Below are 23683 nucleotides of genomic sequence, written 5' to 3' on the forward strand. Positions count from 1 at the left end.
GGGCTCTGACCTTGGGGGGGTGCCCTCAGCTCTGCCATGGGCAAGAGCCACGTGTGTGAGCCCTGCCAGACACCACTCTCCTCTGGGCTGCCATTCTCCATGCTGTGAAGTGAGGGATGGGAAGAGATGGTGCTTGGGCCCTTGGGTGTGCCGGCTGTGTGTGCTCTTGGGCTCATCTCCGTGGACACAGAACCCAACATTCCTCCCATGAAGACCAGGCCGTGCAGCGTCATCACTGTCTCTCCAGCTAGCTGGGCTTTGAGAGGTTCAGACAAAGTGAAATATAAGAGGGGACTCAGGAAAAACAACGCAGAAACACAAGGCCTGGGGTTTCTGTCCATGTTTGCTTCTTCTGCAGGCTCGGGGAACACAGTGTGGGCACCCTCCTCACCTGCTGGGGGCTTTGGGCTGTCTTCACCTCGGTTCCTCATCTACAAAATGGGGTGGCTTTGCAGCCAGGTGCGCGCCCTGACGCCCTGGGGCCCTTCCCAGAGAGGCGTCCCCCTGTGCCCCAAGGAGCCGCGCATGCAGCCTTTGTGGGGGTGCCGTGACCCGGACCCGCTCATGCTCCTGAGCCTCCGTCACGTCTCAGTGCTGATGGCACCTTCCCCAGGAGGCCCTCAGACAGGTGGGCTGGGCCACTGTCCCATCACACCTAACCCTCCTGCCCCCGCCCCTTCTTCTGCAGCGAACTTCCCACTCCCCCCTCTACTACAGAAGCGTGTTCTCCTTGTGGTCCTGGCCGCCTCTCTGGCAGGCCTCCAGGGTGTCCCTTTCCACTGGAGTGTGCCTCCAAATCCTTCACAGGACAATGCAACACGGTCCTGCCCCTGCCCTCTGTCCCCAAAAACCTGCACGCACTTGACAGAGACAGGCTCACGGCACACGGTGCGGTCTACTCGGGATGTGGGTTAAGACAGCCCGTTGTTCTCCTGCACTGTCCTGCACACACACTCTCCCGCACTCACACACACTCACCCCCAGACTCTCACACTCACACTTTCACATACGCTCACATTCACACACATGCTGACATAGTCCTGCACTCTCACTTTCACACACTCAGTCACACACACCCACACCCCTCGGACGCTCTCACACTCTTATACTCACTTTTACACACACAGTCCCACACTCACCCTCAGATTTTCACACTCATACACTCACTTTTATACACTCTCCAGCTCTATCACACTCACACATGCTCACACAGTCACACACACACCCCACACACTCACCTCACTCTCACACGTGTGCACTCTCACACGCATGCACTCTCACTTTTACATACACACTCTGACAATTTCATAACTCAGAGTCACAGCCTCAGACTCACTCATATGTGCAATGTTATATCCTCTCTCCAGCTCTGTCACACATTCACACACTCTTGCTTGCACAAGCACATGCGCTCGCTGGACGACTGGCTACCACATGCACTGGCGAGGACAGCTGACACGCTCACTTGCTGGGTGGTCCACCTCGCTCGCTCTCACGCCCTCAGTCCCTCGCCCACTCACAGGCACACGTCTGCACCCCACACTCACACACACACACTCACCTCAGACTCTCACCCTCACACTCACTTCCGCTCACCCTCTCACACATGCACACACATGCTGGCGGCTCGGGGCCCAGCCCCGGCTCTTTCCACGGTGGCCCCACCTGCCCTCTGGGCCTGGCAGCCGCCGTCCCCAGGCCACAGCAGCAGCATCCAGAGAAGGCAGATGGCGGGGTTCCCTCGCAGGCCAGCCACGGCTCTCCCACGCCTGGGAACACGCATTTCTCAGCCGGGAAGAGACGGCGTTAGAATCTACTGGAACATGCCCTGGGTGGAGAAGGACACACCTTTAGAGAAGGGTCTCGGGGCCATGAAGCCAGAGAAGCAGCCGCAGGCCTGAGTGGGAGCCACACCCCAGCCTCCCCACTGCCTCCAGCCCCAGCAAACGCGCACTGAGGACCGGCCGGCCCGTCACTCCCGGCCGTGCAGCCCACGCCTCGGAGCCAGCACCACATGTCGATCGTAATCTCTGCTTCTGGGCATTTCACAGGCAGTTTCTTTGTTTCACATGTTCTAAGAGGACATCTTGCTAGCTAAATCTTGGCCCATATTTAATTATTGTCTTAGGGCAGGTCTGTAGGAACAGACTTAGGGCATCATATCAAATCTTTTAAGAGGACCCAGTACAAATTCTCAAACTTCTTTCCAGAAGAGGTTGTACGGGCTCCCGCTGCCCCCAGCTGTGCAGGAGTGTGTGGGGCGTCCCCCTCACCGCAGCCCGGCAGCAGGGACACCACCGCCCCCTCCATCAGCCGCTCTATGGGGGAGACATTGCTTTTTGCTTTCTATGCATTTCTTTGATCTCTGACGCTTATTAGCTAACTGTACTTCTCCTTCTACGTATTTTGTTTTCACGGGGATATTCATTTCAAAAAGTAGTTGTCACTGTTAAAGCCAAGATCCAGGAAAGGAAAAACAGGTTATAGAATTCTGAGATGTTTATCAGTTGCCCTCATGTGCCAGGTGTTGAGGGCAGGCAGATGAAGGACACCGAACCCCCACCCTCAAGGGTGCTCAGTGACACCTGGGAGACAGGTAAGAGGTGGGCCCTGGGCACTGGCACAAGGATGCTCAGGGGGTGACAGGAGCACTGGGGCGGTGTTGTCACGTGACCATTTCAGGGGTATGCCAGGACTCCTGGACAAGTGACAGCCAAGCCAATTTTGGAAAACTGAGTGGGACTCAACCAGAAAAAAAAGCAGGTGATCCTTTCAAGCAGAGGGAACAGCATCTGCAAAGCCCCAAAGGAGAGCCAAGGCATGGCACTGGGAGACTTCCCCCAGGCAGGACAGGTATGAGGGCTCTTCTCCGGGCAGGCACCTGAATTTTCACTCCAGTCCCCACCACCCTCAGGGCAAAATGCCCTCATCACTAACGGCCCCCTCATAAGTGCACAGAGCCCACCTGAAAACACCTCGAAAGTATCATATTCGGGAGGCAGCCACAGAAGCAGGAAGAGAGGCACACTTCCAAAACGGTACATGGAGGGGCAGAGGCCAAGGTCAGGACCCGAGGGCCCAGAGGGAGGAGAGACACAGAATCTCAGCAAGTCCAGTGGGCTGCCCACCCCTCTCATCCTTCAAAGCTATAGGAAAGCACAGATTGTCTGTCTTGTTCATTCTGCTGCCCAGAACCTAGAACAGTTCCTGGCACACGGTGGGCATTTGACAAGTAAATATTAGATTTAGTAGTGAATGATGCGGTCATGTTATTATCTGAGGTGGCTAGGAGCCCTTCGTTAGTAGAAGAATACAGACATTTTCAAAGAGCCATGAAAGTTACTGAATAGCTACCATGTATTATCTGCCGTGTGCCAGGCACTTTCTGATTGTCGCATGAACTCACATGACCTTCAAGACAGGCATCATCGCTTCCCCTCGGCAAAAGAGGAGACTAAGATGGAGAAGATATGTGTCTGTCCCCAGGTCACCAAGGAGGGACCAGGACTTGAACCCAGCCCCCTCTGGGCTTTGAGCCCCCTCCCTTTCCAGGACCTTCGTGGATACAGCAAATCCAAATATTAGCAACAACACTGAGCTGTCGTTTTTTAAATGAACTAATAAGTAAAATGTGGATCGAGGAGATAAAGGGGTAATAGCCATAGTGTCAGGTATTTTCCAGGGCTCAAGAAATGTGGTCATTTTCCTCACTGTTGAAACTGGGTGGAAGCAGGGCAAAACCACGTTGTGCTCTCCAGGTTTCTAGAGAAATCTTGGTCATGCATCTTCCCAAATACACACACAAATAAAGAGAAAACTGCAGACCAACATCCCTTATGAATGAGATGCAAAAGTACTTACAGGAGTCTAGAAACCTGAATTCAGCAGCACACTGAAAGGGTCAGACGCTGTGACCACTGGGATTCACCTCAGGAATGCAAGGCTGGTTCAATGTACAAAAATCCACCCACGTGTTGCACTGCACCAATGGAGCAAAGGAAAACACACACAGTCATCCCAAATGATACAGAAGCGTTTGACAAAATCTAACTCCCTTTCATGATAAAAGCACTCGTTACACTAAGATGATAAGGAAACTTTTCAACATGACAAAGGCCACAAACAAAAAAAAAAAACAGATGATAACAGATCCCACCTCATAGTGGGTTGTGGCAGGGGATTGTTGTAGGGATTGAATACTCAAACTGAACGTAGAGCTCTTAGCCTGATGCCCCAACCACTCTCAAGGCCACACAGCTGCATGCGCCAGAGCCAGGATGCCCTCCCAGGCCTGTTTCTTGAGCCACTGGGCGTCCACAGGATCCCGCCGCTGGGGTAAAGCCCGACATTGGTAGAGAGCCTCTATGCCATACACACTGCACCTTTCCATCCTTACAACAACCCCAAGGGGGGGCCATCGGCATCCCCCTTTACAGACAAGCAAGCTGAGGCTAGGAGTGGGGGAGACCCCCCGGCACACCCTGCTGATGTGTGAAAGCCCACCCAAGGCACTCAGAGACAATCACCCCTTGACTGTAAGCTCCCTGGGGGGCATCAGTGCCCACCACCATCCCTCTCACCAGCCGGCCAGTTACCCCATCTGGGGCCCCAGGAGGATCTGTGGAGTTGAAAATCCACAGTCCGGGCTGTCCCTCTAGAGAACGGGCCGGGGAGAGCAGGCCGACTGTGCTCACGGTGAGCACGGTGCCTCTACCACCCTCCTCCCTGAGGTCACAGCAAACCTGGAGGCTGCCCTGTTCCCCCACCTCGCCAGTGATGAAGCCGGCGTGTGCCCGCAGCACAGACAATGTCGCTTGGGGCACGCGGCTAGTAATGGCAGAGCTGGACTGGCATCAGGCCCGGAGGACACCGGAGCCCACACTCTCTCCCACAGTCACTGTTAAGAAGCACCACGCGCTTATGAAGCACCGGGACCCACCTTGGGCTTCACAGGGAAGAACTCGTTTAATCTGAACGGCAGGTATCAGGAGGTGCAGAGTAAGAAACTGAGCACAAAGGGCGTAGCAACCTGCCTGGGACTCCACGCCTCAGAGCCGGGATGCAGTCCCAGGCAGTCTGACCACAGGCCAGGCTCCTCACCGCTGGGCAACGTGGCTTCTCTCCGGCTGTTGGAACCTGGCTGGCGGGACACTTAACTACCTGAGCACAGAAACAATGTGGTAAACAGGCAAAGCATATAGTCAAAACCCAAATTCTGATCACTCAGTTCACAAGAAAGAAGAGAACAAGGACACCAGGGGGAAAGGTGCGGAAGAAACCTGAAAATAACCAGAGGGAAGAGAAGCTGGCTTAATCAATCCGTTCATTGATTTTCAAACTCTGAACCGGCCTTACAGACTTGGGAAAAATCCTATGTGGTTATGGCATAGAACTCTTTTTGTATATATGTTTGTATTCAATTTGCTAATATCTTGTTGAGGACTTTCGCATTTATATTCATGAGAGTCTTTTTCTTTTCTTGGAAGGTCTTTGCCTGGTTTGGGGAAGTAGAGTAATGCTGGCTTCATGGGGTAAGTTAGGAAATGTTCCTTGTGCTTCTACCCTCTGGAAGAGATTGTAGAGGACAGAACGGCCTCCTGCCCAGGAATGTACACGAGTGTTCACAAGATGCCCACTGAGGCAGGCAGGCCTGGTATGGAATCCCAGCTTTCTTCCTTAGTCATATGAATGAGCACTGCATCCCCATTAAAAAGGGGGTGACCTCTACATCGCAGGGGCTCTGAGGGTTATACAACATGCTTTCTCCGAAGCACACAGCACAGATACCAGCATAGACCAAGTGTGCAGGGAAGGTGAGATTTAGGAGAGCCCATTTCCCTGCCTTCCTCATCCCACCTCTGGTGGCAGTCCCAGCAAGCATGGGTGCCACGATTGCAGTTCTCTCTCTCCCCAGGCTCTGAGCTCTTTCCCGGGCTCAGCTGCCCAGCTGGCATGATGTAGGACACACCCTGTCCCTGGGAGGCAGAGCTTGGCCATTAGTCTCCAAAAGTCCAGCAATTAATTTGCTGAGCTGAGTTCCTGCCACAAGCCAGCCCATTGCCATAGTAACCAGTGTTCCCTATCCAGGGCCCCGGGGAGGATGGGGGGGGAACTCTGAGCAGAACGCAATTTAAAGGGAGAAAATGAGATCTGGCGCATTGGAGGGCAGCCCGGGCAGAGAGCGCACTGGGTCTGCACAGAAGGTCTGGCTGCTGCCCACTGCGGGGAGGGGCTGGGTGGACTGAGGCGCTGCTGACATGTTGCCAGGGTGACGGGCGATGCTCTGGGCAGGAATCTGGTGGAGACATAAAAGCATGGCGCGGGGTGTCCAGACCACTGAGCTTTGAGCCTCCAGGGCTCACCTACGGGACTGCACCTGCTGGTCAGATGGGGAAGAGGGAGCTGAGTGGCATCCTCTCTGCAGAGCTGCTCAAAAACCCAACTGGGGGAGCCAGGGAAGCACTGGAAAGCCTGGGTCCTGGATTCGAACTTGGCTTTGTATGGCCTGGATCGAGTCCTCCTGGGTCCGTAAATACGTACTGAGTATTTCCTGTGTGCCAAGACCTGTGGGGGGCACTGGCTTCTCCTGGGGCACCGAGCATCGGGATGAAGCTTCTTGACCAGAATTCCTGGGTTCAAATTCTTACTAGCTATGCAAACCAGGGGAGTCACTTCACCTCTCTGGCCCTCAGCCCTTTCATATAAGAGTGGGGATAACAATGCATCTCACTGGAAGAATTATCTGACTTGTTACATGTACAAAACTTAGAACGATGCCTGACCACAGTGAGTGCTAAAGGCACACTATTTTTGTGATTTTCTAATCCTTTGTTTTCTCACCTATAAAGTGGGAATGAGAGCCCTTCCTTCCTGGATCTATAGAGGACATGAGGCAATCAATGGGGTGATAATCTTGTATAAAGTCAGATGTCGGCCACCACAGCCACAAACAACGTTGAGGGGAGACTCTCGATCTGAGCTACTGAGAACTCAGCTGCGGGTGACTGCAGGGGCACCAGGAATTGCACTGTTTTACTGTCTAATTCAAACCTGCCCTAAATGCATGTCAACACTGACTAAGCACCAGGCACGTAGGATAGGACACTCTGTCCAGAACTGTGATCCAAGATATACAAAGAACTCTTGAAGCTCAACGATACGAAAACAAACATCCTGGGGCGCCTGGGTGGCACAGCGGTTAAGTGCCTGCCTTCGGCTCAGGGTGTGATCCCGGCGTTGTGGGATCGAGCCCCACATCAGGCTCCTCCGCTGGGAGCCTGCTTCTTCCTCTCCCACTCCCCCTGCTTGTGTTCCCTCTCTCGCTGGCTATCTCTGTCAAATAAATAAATAAAATCTTTAAAAAAAAAAAAAAAAGAAAGAAAGAAAACAAACATCCTGATTTTAAAAATGGGCCCATGTTTTTAACAGGCACATCACCAGACAAGAGGCACAGATGGCAAGCAATCACGTGGCATCAGAAAACCATAAACTAAAACTACATCCCACGACACACCTATGAGAATGGCCACGGTCTGCGCGCGGACAACACCGGACGCTGGCGAGGACGCCGAGCAACAGCACTGCCCGCTCACGGCTCGTGGGAATGCAGAATGGTGCAGCCACACGGGAAGACAGTTCGGTCGTTTCCACAAACTAAACATGCTCTTCCCATGTGGTCCAGCAGCCACGCTCCTTGGTATTCACCCAAAGCAGCTGGAATCTTACGTCCGCACAAGAATCTGCCCGGGGATGTGTTCGGCAGCTCCATTCCCCATCACCAAAACCCGGAAGCACTCAAGATGTCCTCCTGCAGGTGAACAGATCCGTGATCTGTGGTCCACCCAGACAAGGGAATATTATTCAGCACTCTAAAGAAATGAGCTGTCGGGCCGTGAAAAGACATGGAGGGACCCTAAATGCTTATCAGTCAGTGAAAGAAGTCAATCTGAAAAGGCTGTACGCTGTAGGACTCCAGCTTTGTGACATTCTGCAAAGGGCAAAATCGTGGAGACCATAAAGGGGCCCGTGGCTGCCAGGGGGCTGGGGTGGGGAGGAGACGGAGAGGCAGAGCACAGAGGACTCTCAGAGCGGTGAAAACATATGTCAAGACCTACAGAATGGCAGCTGATCCAACTGTCTGGGCGGTAACGAAACCGCCAGATGAGGACACGGTGAGACACACGCAGACAGGACCGTGCTGGTTTCCCTGCAACATGTTCTCTCTTCATAACAAGCTGGCAAAGGGGTGTCAAGTTCAGGAGAGCTATGGAATGTGCCCCGGATCACACAGCCAGGGGGTGACAGAAGTAGGGTTCAACCCCAGGCCACCGTGAGCCTAGATTCGGGGTCTGTCTCACTGGAGCAGAAAGGACTGGTCTCCACCCTCCAGAGAACAGTGGCACATGCCTGGGTGCCTGGTGGGAGGGGAGGTAAGAAGGAGCCCAGGCTTTCCGCCGTCTTTGGTCCTACTGATGAGCAAGACTGTCTGTCCTCTCCTGTGTCCTCATTAGCTCATCGCAAGATTTAAATGGAATCCGCTTAAGCCCCACCAGCCAAAGTGCAGGACTCATGGGACTAAACATGGAACTGGAGTGAGGGATGTGGCCTCCTTCTCTAGGCTGCGGAATTCAAAAATATTTCCTCTCTGTTGTTTTTTTTTCCCCCCTAAGAAGAGGCAGGATGCCAGTCGTTTCTCTCTCAGTTGCTAAAATTTGTGAATGAAATTCAAGCTCTGTCTATTCTTCAAACAACACGTATTCCTTAAACTGGCCCCCGGAGGACCTGCAAGGCGACCCTTGCCCTGCAGCCGGCACCCCACGCTGCTTCACTGTTCTGCACGGTCCACGGGTCGTCAAATTACTAACTGAGCAAGTATTCACCGCATCCCAGGCTACGTGCCAGGCATTTTCCAATCATTGGGTAGAGCAATATCCCTGCCTCCACGGAGCCTACTTTCTAGGAAAAGAGGAGAATGTGAAACAAGGAAACAAGTAAGCAACAATGCGGTTTCAGAGCAGAGATGATTTGAGCACTATGGGGTGAAGTGATTGATGTTGATTTGGGTAAGACAGTTTTTACACTTTGTAAAAGGCCAGTCTCCAAGGTGGGGACATTGAACAGAGATCTGAATAATAGGAAAAAGCCAGCCATCCAGAAAGAGGGGTGCGGTGAGGAGTAAGAGGACTCAGTTCCTGGATTCCAGAAGCCAGCAGCTTGGGAAGTGACCCCAGCCCTCAGCCTCCCCCAGACCTCGTGGTCTGCACATGCTCACGAGAACCCAACGGGGCCCCTAGTGCACACACATGATCTGTAGCCTTGCGGGTGAATCCTGCAATAACCCCTCTCTGCCTCTGGACAAAGCTCAGAGCTCCCCCATCACGGACCTTCACGGGCTGGCTTGGATGCACCTCTCTGGCCTCCCCTCTGTCACCTGACTGCATGTCAGCTCGGCCTTATGTGACCAAGGGAGAAGGGAATGGGCGAGCGGGCAGTGCAGGAGCAGGGAGGGGACAGCCCGCATGCCCATGATTCCATGTGGCATGAATGAGTGAGGTCCCAGCGTCAAATAAACACTATAAAAGGGAGGCAGGCTTGGGTTGCTGGGTTGGTGTCCAACCAAGGGAGCTGTCTGCACTACAAGGATACTCCAGTTATAAGCGGCCCCAAAGCCCCCGCTGGGCAGAAATGCAAGCGGCAAGGGAGAGCCTGACCAGAAGACAGCCAGCAGGACGGCCCCTGCCGCCACTGAACTTTGGGCCTGCTGCTCCTTCCTTTCCCCTCATCCTCGCCCAACCCTCTGGAGAACAAGGGGAGGAGGGAAAAGGCCAACCACCCCCCAGTGCCACCACCAGGTCCCTCAGGACAGTGGTTACCATTCGTGGTAATGGGGGCCAGGGTGTGTGCAGAGCACACAGTGAATGAGCGATTACACTTCGGGGCTGGAACTAACTGGACTAGCCTTTAGCCCTTGAAAGTGAACAGAAAGGCTTGGGTTGTGGCCATGGTTTGTTACCGGACAAGAAAGGGGGCTCTGATCAGACACGGCTGAGAGCAAATATGGGGAACATATGGGGGTTTTGTTCCCATATGCCACTGAGCTCCGGCTGTTCGAAGACGGTTTCTCGAGCATTATTACTATTAACCACCTCCTGCATCGGACTGACAGGCTGACAGGTGAATAGGAAAACCGTCGCCTACCACCGGTCCCCTCAAGATTGGTGGCACTCCAAGTCAACTGATTTGTACGTGGACTCGAGTAAGTCACCGAGCACCAGCCACACAGCAGGTGCACAGCCACACCTGAAAGCCCCACAACAGCCTGATGTGCTCAGAACCACGTGGTTATAAATGGCAGACACTGGTTCACGTTCGGGGCCACCCTCTCTGGGGTTACCGGCTGCCTCCTGAAGGAAATCAAGAGATTAAGTGGGAAGGACCATCAAGGGCTGACTGTAGGCCCTGGAATGTCAGTGTTCGGAGTTTTGTGCTGTAGTTAACATGCAGGGAAATGTTCCAGAAAGGTGCTCAGTCTAAAGGGCTTTAGGGGAGTTGGAAGAGAAGGGCCATAGAACTGGGCACCCTGAGACCACTCCTATCTGTCCTCCTCTGCACTCCTGCACCCCAGGGAATGTCTCCTGCCTGGTCCCACCTCTGTTTTAACGCTTCTAGACTCCCTTCCTCCAGAAGCAGAATTCACCTCTTGCTCTTGCCAAAAATTCTTCTCCCACTCTGTTGGTGTGGTTCCTGGGAGGGGGCGCCATCCGCCTGGCCAGTGGGGTGGCACAAGACCAGACTAGACCAGCATAGATTCCACTTCTTCCTGGTTGCTAGACTATGACAAGGGTCAAGCATGTGAGCAAGCTGGGCCATCTCCGGGAACTCTGCTGGAGTTTCCGGAGAGAGGTGCATTTCTACTCTAGGTGCCAAGTTTAGAGATGCTGAAGGCCGTCAGGACACAGAGGACCCTGGTGGAGAATGAAGTCGCATACTGGTGGGAACAAGATAAGGTTCATCACTTCATCACCGAACCCAATGTTGCCCGAAGTCCAGAGGCATCAGAGATGTGCTGCGTAAAGCAAATGCCTCTCCACCTTCGCTTCTTAAACTCAAGCCAATTTGCACCGTGGTTCCTTCTCTGCAAACTACAGAGCCCGTGTGTGCTTAGCCAAGCCCAGCAGGTACAGCCCCTGCTCTCCAGAGCTCACCCAGACCCCGCATGCACGTCCCTGGCTCCTTAAGCACAATCCTGGCTCCTTAAACGCTATGCTCACTCTACATCTTGCCTCCACTTTCCCTCCTTTCAGCTCTGATTCTCAACCCAGTTTAGACAGGCTTTCCCGGAATGACCCCGCTCAACCTCCCCTCCAGGGCAGACTTCCAATCTCCATCCAGATCCCCCACCCTGCATCCCTCCTGGGCCAAAAGGGCAGCCCGGACAGGAGGCCAGCCTCCCTTCAGCCTATGCAAATGCTCTTTTTTGAGCCATTAGCTAATTCCGACGTCTCAGGGCTGCCACAACCCCGTTCTTATTCCTTGCACATCTTTGGCACTGCTGAATTCTTCCCAATATTTTCTTCTTTTGTTTCCTCTCCCCCTCCGAATACACTGTCTCGGGGCATTTCACAAGAGACTGTCTCAGATTACAGGGTCCTGAGGACACAGAAAGATATTTCTGTTTAACTTATTTTGAGCAGCGTCTGGTCTGATGAAGCAATGGGTATAAATAGAGCTCCAGGACCCACACAGATTAGGGAGGTGCCGTCCCACCGGGCTCCCCCTTTCCTAGGGGAGAACGGTGAGGTCCTGGGCCACACGGAGCCACTGGGTGCTTGGGAGAGCTGCAGACTCTAGTTCTCCCACCTGCTTCCACTCCCAGCTGCCTGATCTCAGCTCCCGTCTCCCAGCCTCAGGGGCCGCATCTGTAACAAGGGGGCGTTATGAGCGGAGGCATTAGTCCCTAGCTCAGCATCCTAAAAGGGTGGCCATAAAAATAAAAATAAAAATAAAAAAAGCTGCACGCACTCAATTAAAGGAAGTTATCATCATCAGAGAATCCTTTTCAGTATTTAATTCACGCCAACAGGGTCTCCGCCAACCCGCATCACCGGGCTGGAGACCTCTGAGAGCAGTCCACCCCAACACTTGCCACAGCCCCAGGCTCCAATCCCCGCTCCGCCCCTCTTACGCACACACTCTGGTCTAGACATCCTGGTAACCAGGTGCTCACAACTCCACAAGGCACCACGCACACCTCTAATTTTAAAGTGGAACAGGAGGGAGTTAGAGAGGACTTAGCCGTCTTCTGATGGGGAAGCTGAGGGACAGGGCTGTTGCCAAGAGGGAACAGGCACTTGACTCCCCTTTCCCAGGGGAGCGCGGTTCCCCCCAGGCGGGCTCCAGCAAGCTGGTTTTTGGAGCCCCACCTTGAGAGACCCTATAGTCTCTGATCCCCACTCTGCTGGAGGGCATACGCTCCTCACAAGCTCTGAGGACAGTTTCCCTTCTGAGAAGGAGACGCCTACATCTGGACCAGATTATAAACTCCCGTGCTCTACTCAGAGTTTGCACACTGCTCCCCCTCAGCACAGAGATCATCGGACAAGACAGGTCTGTTCCTGTCGCTTCCCACCTTAAAGTCTTTTCATTGTGGCCCTTCTCGATTTGACCCCAATCTCCTTTTCCAGGTTCATGGCCCCTACACCTTACCTCATGAATCTTATTCGCAAACTCAAAGATTTCCCTCTTCTTCCAACATCCCAGTGTTGTCTTTTTCTGCCTCTCTGACATTGCCTCTGAGATGCTTTCTTTTCCTTGCCAGGCAGACTCCTACTTATGCTCCAAAACCCAGCCTATGTTCTTTCTCCTCCAGGAAGCTTTCCCTGATTTCCCAGGCAAGAAGTATATTACTATCTTCTTTAGGCTTCCACACAACCCCTGAATTTTAGCACCCCACAAGTGGTATTAAAACTGACCTACTTAGGGGTGCCTGGCTGGCTCAGTCAGCAGAGCATGGGACTCTTGATCTCGGGGTTGTGAGTTTGAGCCCCACGTTGGGTGTAGAGAATTCTTAAAAATAAAAACCTTAAAAAAAATAAAACTGACCTTCTTATTGGCCTGTCTTTTCCACTGAGCTCCTGAGACTTAGGGATCGTGTCTCTGGTCTCTCTCCCTCTGTGCCTGGAATGGGGACAGGCACACAGCAGGCCCCCCGTGTATCAATGTCACAGAAACAAACCAATCAATGGGCCAGGTGTCTGAACTATATTTAACTCTGTATTTCACTTAGATAGTAATGGGAAGATCTCTTTTATATTTTCTAGAAAAAAAAATTTTTTTAAATAACCTTGAATCTTCTACTCCCTGCGACAGAGCAAGTCTATAGATTCGCACAGGAATTACGGTCTTTGCCTGTCCACTAAGAGTGTTTCTTTTCTTCCAAAATACAGCCTCAGACCCCACCACGTCCCTGCCGTCCCGCAGGCACAAGCACGTGAAGAAGGTCGGGCGTACGGGGACGCACCAGGCACGGAGGTCCTGCAAGATCAGCTTTCTCCCCACCGGAGGGCTCCGAGCTGTCACAGCACGGGGTTCTCCAGCTCCGTTCCTAAAGGAACCCGTGGCTTTGGCATCATGGTGCCGAGACCCCAGGACCAAGCCGAGGGGAAACCCCAGAATGTCTCCCCGTCAAGGGGATCTGTGGGAGGATCTCCCTTCATTTCCACTGTGCTTTGCTGTAGCTGGCAAAGCCGAGTTTGTGAACACAGCCTGGGCATTCACTGGTGGGAGTTCGCAGCAAGAGGGACGGGAGAAAAGCCTCTTGAAAAGTTTTGTTTGAGAGGCACCTGGGTGGCTCAGTCGTTAAGCGCCTGCCTTCGGCTCAGGGCGTGATCCCAGAGTCCTGGCATTGAGCCCCGCATCAGGCTCCTCTGCTATGAGCCTGCTTCTTCCTCTCCCACTCCCCCTGCCTGTGTTCCCTCTCTCGCTGGCTGTCTCTCTGTCTGTCAAATAAATAAATAAAATCTTAAAAAAAAAAAGAAGTTTTGTTTGAGCAAAGGACCGTCATAAACCTGTCCTCTTTCCTTTTCACCTGAAAACCCATCCAGCCGTGGCCGATGGAAACATGGCAATGTGGACTCACTCGCTCACTCACTCATTCATTTTTCCACTCGTGTATTTGCCTCCTCGTTCGCCGCCAGCGTCAGGAGTTTCCCTACTCCCTCCCCCACCCACCCGCACAAATGCTCACCCGGGCCACCCACTGTATCCCCCGCCCACCCCAAGGCCACGCCAGAGTCCCCAAGATGGAGATAACCAAGGCAGAGTGCCTGCGTCTGGGGCCACACGCCGTAGGGGACAAATCATTAAAGAAACAGTGCGGCGAATTCTCTTTCCCCAAGACTCAACTTAGGTGTTCCAGCTCCTAGAAGCCTTCTGTGAAACCCCAGCCCTGACGAGTCACACTCTGACACAGAAGGGATGAGAAGAAGGGAGGGGAGCAGCGGGGAGCAGCGGGGAACAGAGGCCTCTGCTCTTATCTTGTCCTTGGGCTGGTCTCTTAACCTCTCCAGGTCTCTCCTTATACATAAGGTGATTACTAAATAGCTCTAGGATTGTTGCAGAAGTTACGGGGGGCGGGGGGTGCATACAAACACTCAGTGCCAGGGTCTGCACTGTAGGAGTACTTGTCCCTGGTAAGTGGTTGACTGAGGGGTGAAGTGTCCCTCTGCCGTCCCCAGCACAGAGCGCCTGAACCCTCACCCAGCACACCGAGCAGCCTGGTATGGGGGCGCTGTTGTACCGGTCCTTCACTCCCTAAGCACACCTAGCATTCACGGCATGATCAATGGTAACTGGATGGACCCCTGTGGGCAGGGCTATTTTTTGTTAAGATTTTATTTATTTATTTGAGAGAGAACAAGAGCGGGGGAGGGGGGGCAGAGGGACAAGCAGACTCCCCTCTGAGCATGGAGCCTGACACAGGGCTCGGTCCCAGGACCCCAAGATCATGACCTGAGCCAGAGTCAGATGCTTAACCAACTGAGCCACCCAGGTGCCCCAGGAAGAGCTACTGTTAAAGGAGCAACCAAAGATGCGTGGGATTATGGATATTTACATTTATGTATATGGACACAGCTACTAAGTCACTTCAGGGAGGGGGTGATCAAGTGGGTTCGGGTACTTTCTTTCCTCATCTAAGAACAAGCTAGTGTGACTGAAGGGAAGCCCTGGGGCCCCATCACCTTCTAAAGGTGTTGTGCACTAGTAATGAATCACAGAACTTTACATCAAAAACTAGGGATGTACTGTATGGTGACTAACATTATATAATAAAAAATATTATAAAAAAAAGAAAAGAAAAGAAAATTGACCTACCAGGAGCTAAGGGTGTCAGACCTGCTCAGTCACCAGAGATCCCAGGGCCCTAGGCTGACATTCGATATGCTATCAGAGCTCCCTCCCTGGGCTCCTGCACAGAGATGTGTAAATGGTGCTGGAAACCACACAGCAAGCAAACAAGAGGGCCAAATTCAGACCTGAGCCAGACCTACCCTCGCCAACATGGCCCGATCCCCAGGCTCAATGCAGGCCTCAACGATGCGCCAAGTGCCAGAGCTGTCGGTCATCAAACAAGGCCCTCCCTGAACGGCAGATGGTGTAAACATCCCTATGACTTCTCCAGTATTGATACTTCACTCACTGATTTCACCGTGATTTAAATCAAATTGCAATTTCATTTATTCAATACCTACTTTGTACCAGGCACTTGATTAATACCATTTTGAAATTACTTTATTCCACAGAGATCAGTTGGGTTCCCACTGTGCCCAGCATTGTGTAGACGCTGGCAGTACGTAGATAAATAATGTGAAACACATGATCTCAAGGAATTCACTGCCTCCTGGCAGAAACAAACGAGCCCATAGTGGGTTAGAAGAGCTGATGACGTGGAGCTGTCAGCAGCATGGGGTCCTGGGGTCGAAGAACCCAAGGTGCACAGAAAACCCAAGCCGACTTGCCCACAGCAGCTTGGGTGCAAGGAAAAGATGTGAGGATGCTATTAGGTGTTTCTCCATTGGCCTGGAAACAATCCACCAAGGGCCTCATTCTGTCCCTCAGTTTTGCCGAAAGCAAATGAGGACCACTGTACCACCGCCCAATGGACTCGCGGCAAGCATTAGACCCAGCAGAACAGAACGCAATTCCTTTCAATTATTAATGGAGTCCAGTCCTAGGAGCCAGACATTGTGCTACATAACCATGTTTTAGAATTCATTGTTGTTGTTCCCAAACCGTGCAAACACTGGATTCTGATCGATGTGTATGTTTGGATATAATGTTGTAAAAGGTTACTTGCCACAATGTTACTATTGTTAAGGGGGTGCAGAGGGGGGGATGCAGGGATTTGCTAATCCAGCCTCACTTGTAACAATACACTTTTATTACTTTTATAATTTAAACTATTCTAACGAGAAATATTTTTTAAAAAGTAAAAAGCGCTTCCAAACGGTGTATTTGCGTCTTTGTATAGTTCCATACATTTACCTAATATACTCGGTCTGGAATTTGGGGTAAGGGTATGAGCTTTGCGCTAACCCATGGGTTCGGCTCCCAGTTCTGTTGCAGCTTACACATTGCAGGACCGTCACAAGCCTCGGTCTGTCCATCTGCACAGCGGGGAAGAGCGGAGCTAATTCACAGCAGGAAACGATGTAAGAAGGCCAAGCACCCAGTCTGGCACCAGGAGCCCTCAATCTCAGATAGGCTCAGAGCTACATTATTTTTGTGTTTACAGAGCTCAAAAAATGTCATTGGAAATGGGATTTAAATTATGCTAAGTAGCTCCAAAAACATGAAATCAGGACTGGCAGATGGAAGTGGTAAAACAACTCTGCATTCAATCAAAGAAAGACTTTTTAACCAGATATTCAGCAATGCATTAGAGGCCTCCTTGGGAAGTGAGGACCCCTCTGCCCCTGGAGGTGGGCCACGAGCAGGTGGGCAGGCACCCGAGAGACGTGGGATACAGTCATCAGATAAGGAGACTGGGCAAGGTGGCTGGGATGCTCATAGAACTGTCTTCAGGTAAGAGCCCTTAGAAGGAGGGGGTATCTGGCAAAGCCATATGCAGACACCCCGAAGCCACAATCACAAACAAGTCCGCAGTTGTTTTATTTTTAAGTGACACTTTCTTTTATGGCTTAGGTCAGTTGGCTTTTTCTTGTCTTTATGGACTCAGGAGCATACTGTCCCCTAACAACGTGGCTACCCAGCAGTCGGGGCCAGCTCCAGTGTCCGGGATCTGCCAGTACACAGAGCAGAGGCTTCTCCCTCGAGTCAGTTCCAACCAAAAGACGGTGTCGATTCCTTTTTTCCCCAATATTTTATAATGAACCAAACTTTAAAAAAAAATGAAAATGATACTCTCATCTCTACCAGCACATAGCCAGAATTAACTAGAAGGAGCCAGCTTCCAGGAACTGGGAGTACACTGTCTGAGGCCCCAGGCCTTGGTCGTGGGCAGTAGGAGGGAGCTCAGCCATCAGACAGCTGTGTCACAGAAGGATTCTAGCATCTTGGCGAGCACAGCGTTGGCAGGTCCCACCTCCACACACTCCCGGGTTATTTACCAAGACTTCCCTAATCTTGTGCATGGCGCTACCTGGCATTCAGCCTCTCGTGAACACTCTGTCCTGATACCTCCCAAAACATGAACGTGCCCACCTCCTCTGCCCCAGAAACCCATTCCTCGGAATAATATCAGAGCACGTCATGGCAACAGGCGGGAAGTCGTGTGCAGAGATGCTCACTGCCGTAGCACGCGGGAGCGGTTAGCTCACCGCTTGAAGGAATTTAAGAAGCAATACCAATGGTACCAACCCTGCCCAACACACACGTACACACACATACACATGTGTGCATTTCCACACGTGCACGATGCCAAGTCCTGGGCAGGAAGACCAGAGGGTCAACCCCTCTGTGTCCCAGCGCCTCACAACACCTGTGTTTGACACCCACCTCTGTCTCTATTACGAAGCAGGTAAGTCCCTCATGTTTGCCTGGACTCTGTTTCCTCACCTGTAGGATGGGGAAATTGCGCTTCTCCTCTCTTACCAATCTCGGTCTTCCTTGATTTTGCAGTTACTTTTATGAGGCGTCCTAGCCTGGTCCAACTCTGGAGCAGAGGATTGGCTAAAGAAATCCTCGGGACCTTTCCCACCCTAAAAAAAATGACTGCAGGCTCTTCTCATTTTCTGGTTCTCCTTGTAGGCCTGCATCCCTACCAATGCTCCCTTCCAAGGGGAAGTCTTCCCAGCTGGAGGAAAAGGCCTTTGTGGAAAGGACAATGGACTTTGATCCCCCAGAAGTGGCTCTGAATCCTGACTCCATGTATCCTCTCTCCCTGTCCTCAGGTAAGTGGTTCAAACACTGGTCTTCCATTTCTTTGTTGGTAAAACCAAGATAGGAATGCCACCTAGAGCTCACCGTCCTGACCCCCAGTGACCACATCAATCAGAACCAGCAGCACTGAAGGAAGAGAGGAGGCAGGAGGCCACTGGCTGAATTTGGAGGCTGGAGAGGAAGCCCTCAGGAAGTGCAGAATCTCAAGCTGGGAAAAGGACTTTAGATGTCCACCAGGCCCAAGCATTCAAAGTTCAGCTCAGCCCTCTGCCTGCTGTCTGAAATTTAAGCCATCCAAGCTTGGCTTAACTACCTCCAGTATTGGGGGACCTTCTGTCCCCACCAATGAGTGGATCCCTTCGGTCCCTGCCCAGCTGTCCCTCCTGGACTGGAATCCAGCATCCAACAAAGCTTCCCTCATCAGGCCCTCCTACTTTCACCCCTTGGGCACGAAGAGCGCAGTTCAGCTGCGACTCCTACATGACATCCCTGCAGGCCGCCGCGGCCATACAGCTTCCTTCCTGCATGCCAGACGACCCTTCGGGGGTGGCAACGATCCTTCCACGTGAGCCATGGCTTCCATTCCCAGGAATCCTGCTTTCCCTCCTCCGAAAGCATTTCCGCTTATCTGCCCCCCTCTTAGAAAGGAATCAGAGAGGGAGCGATAACTGGGCTCATCCCGTGTGGAGCTGCCAAGCTCTGGGGTCCAAGGAGACCCCCACTGGCCACACAGACAACCGTGGACCAGGGGAGGAGGGCACACCCCTCGCCAAAGTGGGTGGCCGCTCGGACCTCATGCAAGGAAAAAGTTGTCCTGTCTTCTCATTCTTCAAGAAAAACAAAAGTTTAAGATTTGTACATAAAGTCTGCTGAACAACTTATTGGCAAGTAATGAAATCAAAGTTAAAACAACCCGTGAAATATTAAAACTGTGGATCAGCCTCAGAGCTACTTATTGCTACTTTTTTTAACCATTCTGTAGCTGCGGGAAAGCTTTCTTAAACACCTGATGACATTTGGAAGCACCAGGAAAACCAGGTGTAAACACCTGTTCTGGGGGCTTTAAAGGGCCCATGGATCCCCTCGGGCTGTCTCTTCCAGTCTCTTGCCTGGCATGAGAGGCCCAACAACCACAGGGTGACAATTTCCCAAAGTCACAGTCGGCCGCTCAACAGCAGCGGGACAAAGAAATCTAGGCTGGAGTGGGGGTGCTGCCTCCCCGGGGCGACAAGCACAGGCGGCTGAGATGGACTACGTGCCTTCCACAAGCCCCGCTCTCCCAGAACTGTCCCTCCACGTCCCTTCCATCACCTCCGCCTGGCAGATGAGGACACTGAGGCTCACGGACCGTCCCGGAGCTCAGGCAGCCCCATGAAGCAACAGGGTTAGGAGCTCCAGTCCTTCGCCTGCACCCACTGTACAGCTGGGTAGCCCGCCCCTCTCTGCGGCCTCTGAGAACTCAGAAGCCCTGGAATTTAGAACTTTCCTGAAACAGTGCAATTAACTAAATAAACTAGAAGGGGTCCCAGGATTCCTCCCAAAGCCAGGGTGTTCTCACAGGCTGTCTGGGATTTTGCTGGGCATATATCATCAATGAGACAGACGGGGGGGCTGGAAAGGCCTGTGCGGGGACAAAGGTGCTGTCGCAGGCTCTGGAAGATGACCCATTAGTCAGATGAAGTTCTGGGGAGAGGGACGCAGCCCAGCGCTCCAGGACCGGCTGATGGCACCGCACCTCCCTCAGGGGATGCCTGGTAAGCCTGGCCCCTGGCATCTCCGAGGCTCCATGGGAGTGGGGAGAAGTGGGGGCACATGGTCCGGTAACACCACTAACGCAAGTTACAACTTCATCACTTGGGCCCGGAAACTCTGGCCTGCTACACTGGAGGACAGGCAGAAAAAAGGGCAAACCCCCCACCCGGGTTTGAGACCACTGAGAGGGGGATAATAAACTGTTCAGAAGGAAAGAGATCTAAATTTAGACCAAGAAGGCAAAGTTCGCTAAAAATAATGCAAAACTAAAGGTAAGCTGTGCTCTCTCCTCCACTGTTTTTCTTTTTCTTTCGTTTTCCAACACCTTTCTGGATTTTACTCCAAATTTCTTACTGGAAAGTTGAAAGGGGCTGGGAGATCTCAACAACTTTTAAAAGTAGCAACTCGGAAAGAAGTCCCTGTAGCCGACACACCCCAGTCATGGCTGGGCTCCTGCTCTCCCCAGCTGCTCCCCTAAAATCAGACAGGTAGGTTCTCACTGACTTGGCTTCATTTTACTCTGAAGTTGGCAAAGCACAGACCTGTCAGCTCAGGACTGAGGTCCCTCCCCAGAAGCCCCAGAAGGAAACAGCTCAGTCTGGAGAGGGCACTCTCCCCAGCTCCGGGCGCCACTGCTCCTCCTTCCTCCCCAAGGACAGATGGGTGTAAGCCTGAAACCCCATGACCTCCAGCAGCCTCCAGAGAAGAGAACCGGCCTTACCTGGCAAGGCAGAAGAAGCTCAAAAGGATGCCAGCTGGGGTTCCTGTCCTGGGCGAGATCCACTGGAAGCAGTGTCCGGAGAAGCAGCCAGCCCCAGGCAGCCCCCTGCTGGGGTGGGGGTGGGGGGTCCACCGGCGAGCAAACACGCTCCCCCTCCCCCCTCCCCAATGTAGCAATCTCAATCTCCAGACAAGACTTGTAATAATCTGGGGGCTTCCTCCAAACCAGGGGTCCCGAGAAAGAGCTAGTTTTAAAACCCGTAAGTAAAGAAACACAGTAAAAAGGTAAGGCTTTGAACTTAGAAAATAAAACAGAAAGTGCTGGAGAAACACAAAAATGAGGAAAGGGGAGACAGGTCCTCCGGGAGACCTGCAGCAGCGGCGGCCGGCCCAGCTGCTGCCCAAGAACAAAGCTGCTCGGTCCCCCCAGGGGCAAAGTGGCCGGGCGGTGGGAGCCCCCAGCTCACAGCGCGGAGGGAGGAGCCGGCGGTGGGCGGGCTTGGGAGGAGGGCCGGCGGGAGGGGCGGTGGCGGCCGGGAGGACCGAGGTCTGTGCCCTGGGGGGCGGGAGCCAAGCCGGCGGGAGGGTGCGCCCCTGCGGGAAGGGGCCGGGGCAGCTTGGCTTCCAGGCAGTAGAGGCTGCCCTAGGAAGCCCGGGACAGGGGCTGACAACTCCCTGTCCGCTTATAGACTCCACCGGATATTTTGGTCCCTTTTACAGCCTGGTCTGGAATAGGCTGTATTTCAACCCCCCCTCCCCACTCGGCAGCAGCTGCAGGCCAGCTTGGAAAGTTTAGAGGGACAGGGGGGTGGGGGTGACTTTGCCATTTGTCCTGCAAGGAGGGCCCCCCCCACCTGTCCCAGCACCTACCTGCCTCTTCCTACAGGTGGCCCTGTTTGCTGGCTCTCTCTACATCCTGGGGGAGGGGTGGATCCTTGTCCTTATTATTAGATGAGGATCTGGAAGGCCCAGAGGGCTTCATCACCTTCCAGAGTCTCTCAGAAGAGGGGGACAGAAGCCAGGTAGGTCTCCTGAGCAGTGAGCAAAGATTTCAAAATAGAGTCGGCATTGCTAAGAGTCATGCCAACGGGTCAGAAGGATATTGAAGCAGGACCTACGCCCCTCTCCTGTATCAATTTTTGGAACACCATGACCTCTGGACTTTTGTCAGTTGCACCTCCACCACCTTCTAGGAGACATCCTACCTTGGACTGGAATAGAGATAATACAACACCTGTTAGCTAAAGAGCCGATCCCGTATCGGATAGTTGGACTCTCTCCTTGCGGGGTTTGCCTTTATAAGCCTGCACTCCTCATGGGAGCACACTTTGAATTGGAGTAGACTTCGTGTCTCCAGGATTGCAAATAAACAATTTTGGTTGTTTTACAGACTCTTCTTGAGCCACGGAACACTTTTCGCTTCCTTTTATAGGGCTTCCCAAGCCCCAGCAGCAGAGAACTAACAGGTGCGGGCCCAGGGGGCTCCTCTACTTTTTCTTTCCGACCTCCGTTCCTAAAAATGGCCCAGGCAGGGGTATTTTGAACTAGATGAGAGCATGGCTTAATCTGGATGACCTCCTCCATCCCCCCACCCCCTCTCCCAAACAGGCTTCTAAACTCGGGGCATATCCAGCTGCCTGCTTAGTCGTGTTTAATAGTATGGGGCAAATTTGCAAACACCCAGGGTATTCTTGGCAATCCAGCCTCTTCCTTCTTCTCCTGCGTTATTTCCCAGCTGCCCCGTGACAATTCACTCCACACATGGTTCCCGAGCCCCCGCTTGGTGCCCCGCGGTGTCAGGTGCCTTCTAAACAAGCAGAGGAGGTGTGCTGGTGAAAAAAGATCCCGCTGTGGGACGCTGATGTGCTGAGACAGGTGCCCTGCTTCTCAGAGTCAAGGTAGGGTAGGGAGAGAAGAGAGTGATGGTCCCAGTGGGAGAAGCCTGCATGGCACCCTCCCTTCTCAGCTGTTACAGGGCCTGTGTGTGCCAGGACGTCCAGGTGCTGAGGGGGATTTGTAACCGGAGTCGGGTTCTGGGGCCCAACAATGGTAGAAACCAGGCCAGACCCAGAAGTCAAAGACACAAGCAAGGTTTTACTGGGGCTACAGGTCGAGCAGAAGAGGAGAGACACCGAACCACGGGACAGCGCTCAGGGAGGCCTCTCCATACAGACCAGGGACCTGCCCTTACAAAGTTCATGCTCAGGTTCCCAGGGTCAAACATGCTAATGAGGCAAAGGGGGGGTGCCTCCTCTTGATTGGTTGGAACGGCCTTGTCCTGATTGGTCGATATTGGCAGACAACTCAGGCAGCTCATTGGTGCTTTTTGGAACCCAGGGCTTCTGTTTTAAGTGGGGCTTGTATGGGGCCTCAGGTTTTGGCCCCATCCTGATTCTGCTAGGGTGAGTGATTTAAGGATAATTGGATAACTGGCAACAGGAGGCGTTCCAGGTGCACGAAGGTTTTCTCTTAGGGCTTGTTCCCATGGTGTCTGTCTCAGAGTGACAAGCCCAGGCGGGGATGCCTCTGCGCAGCCTGGAGGGGGAAAGGGCAGAAAGCCAGCACATAGGAAAGTGGACTACCATATTGCATTACCGAGTGATCCTGAGAGCTGCGAAGGACACAGGTGGATGAGTCAGAGAATGAGGAAGGTAGCAAACTCTAGGTACACTGCTGAGGACGCAGAGACTAAAGAACGGGAGAAGCCCCCAACCCCACCCTGTGCAAAGGAAAGACCTTGGAGTTAGGGCTGGGGGTGGTGGCGGGAGGGTGGGTTATGGCCAAGGGCCACGTAGTTGATGGGGGTGGAGAG

At 52.9% G+C, this 23683-nt stretch overlaps 1 protein-coding gene across 4 annotated transcripts in view; it reads right to left on the reverse strand.

Moving 5' to 3' along the window:
* Window positions 1–21352, reverse strand: part of COL22A1 (collagen type XXII alpha 1 chain) — a 248445-nt gene extending 227093 nt beyond the window's left edge. The window contains exons 1-4 of one of the 4 annotated variants that reach the window (XM_048212495.2): window positions 20873–21346; window positions 4940–5160; window positions 3862–3979; window positions 1666–1828 (exon numbers count right to left, since the gene is read on the reverse strand). In XM_048212495.2, the coding sequence (XP_048068452.2) occupies window positions 1666–1783 (118 nt within the window). In that variant the 5' untranslated portion in view covers window positions 1784–1828; window positions 3862–3979; window positions 4940–5160; window positions 20873–21346. Of the gene's footprint in view, window positions 1–1665; window positions 1829–3861; window positions 3980–4939; window positions 5161–20872 lie in introns of all 4 variants that reach the window. The other 3 variants (XM_048212494.2, XM_026495370.4, XM_048212496.2) reach the window with 3 other exon arrangements.
* Between the last annotated feature and the right edge of the window lie 2331 nt (window positions 21353–23683).

This window comes from Ursus arctos, unplaced genomic scaffold (assembly GCF_023065955.2).
Source record: "Ursus arctos isolate Adak ecotype North America unplaced genomic scaffold, UrsArc2.0 scaffold_6, whole genome shotgun sequence".
Taxonomy (NCBI): domain Eukaryota; kingdom Metazoa; phylum Chordata; class Mammalia; order Carnivora; family Ursidae; genus Ursus; species Ursus arctos.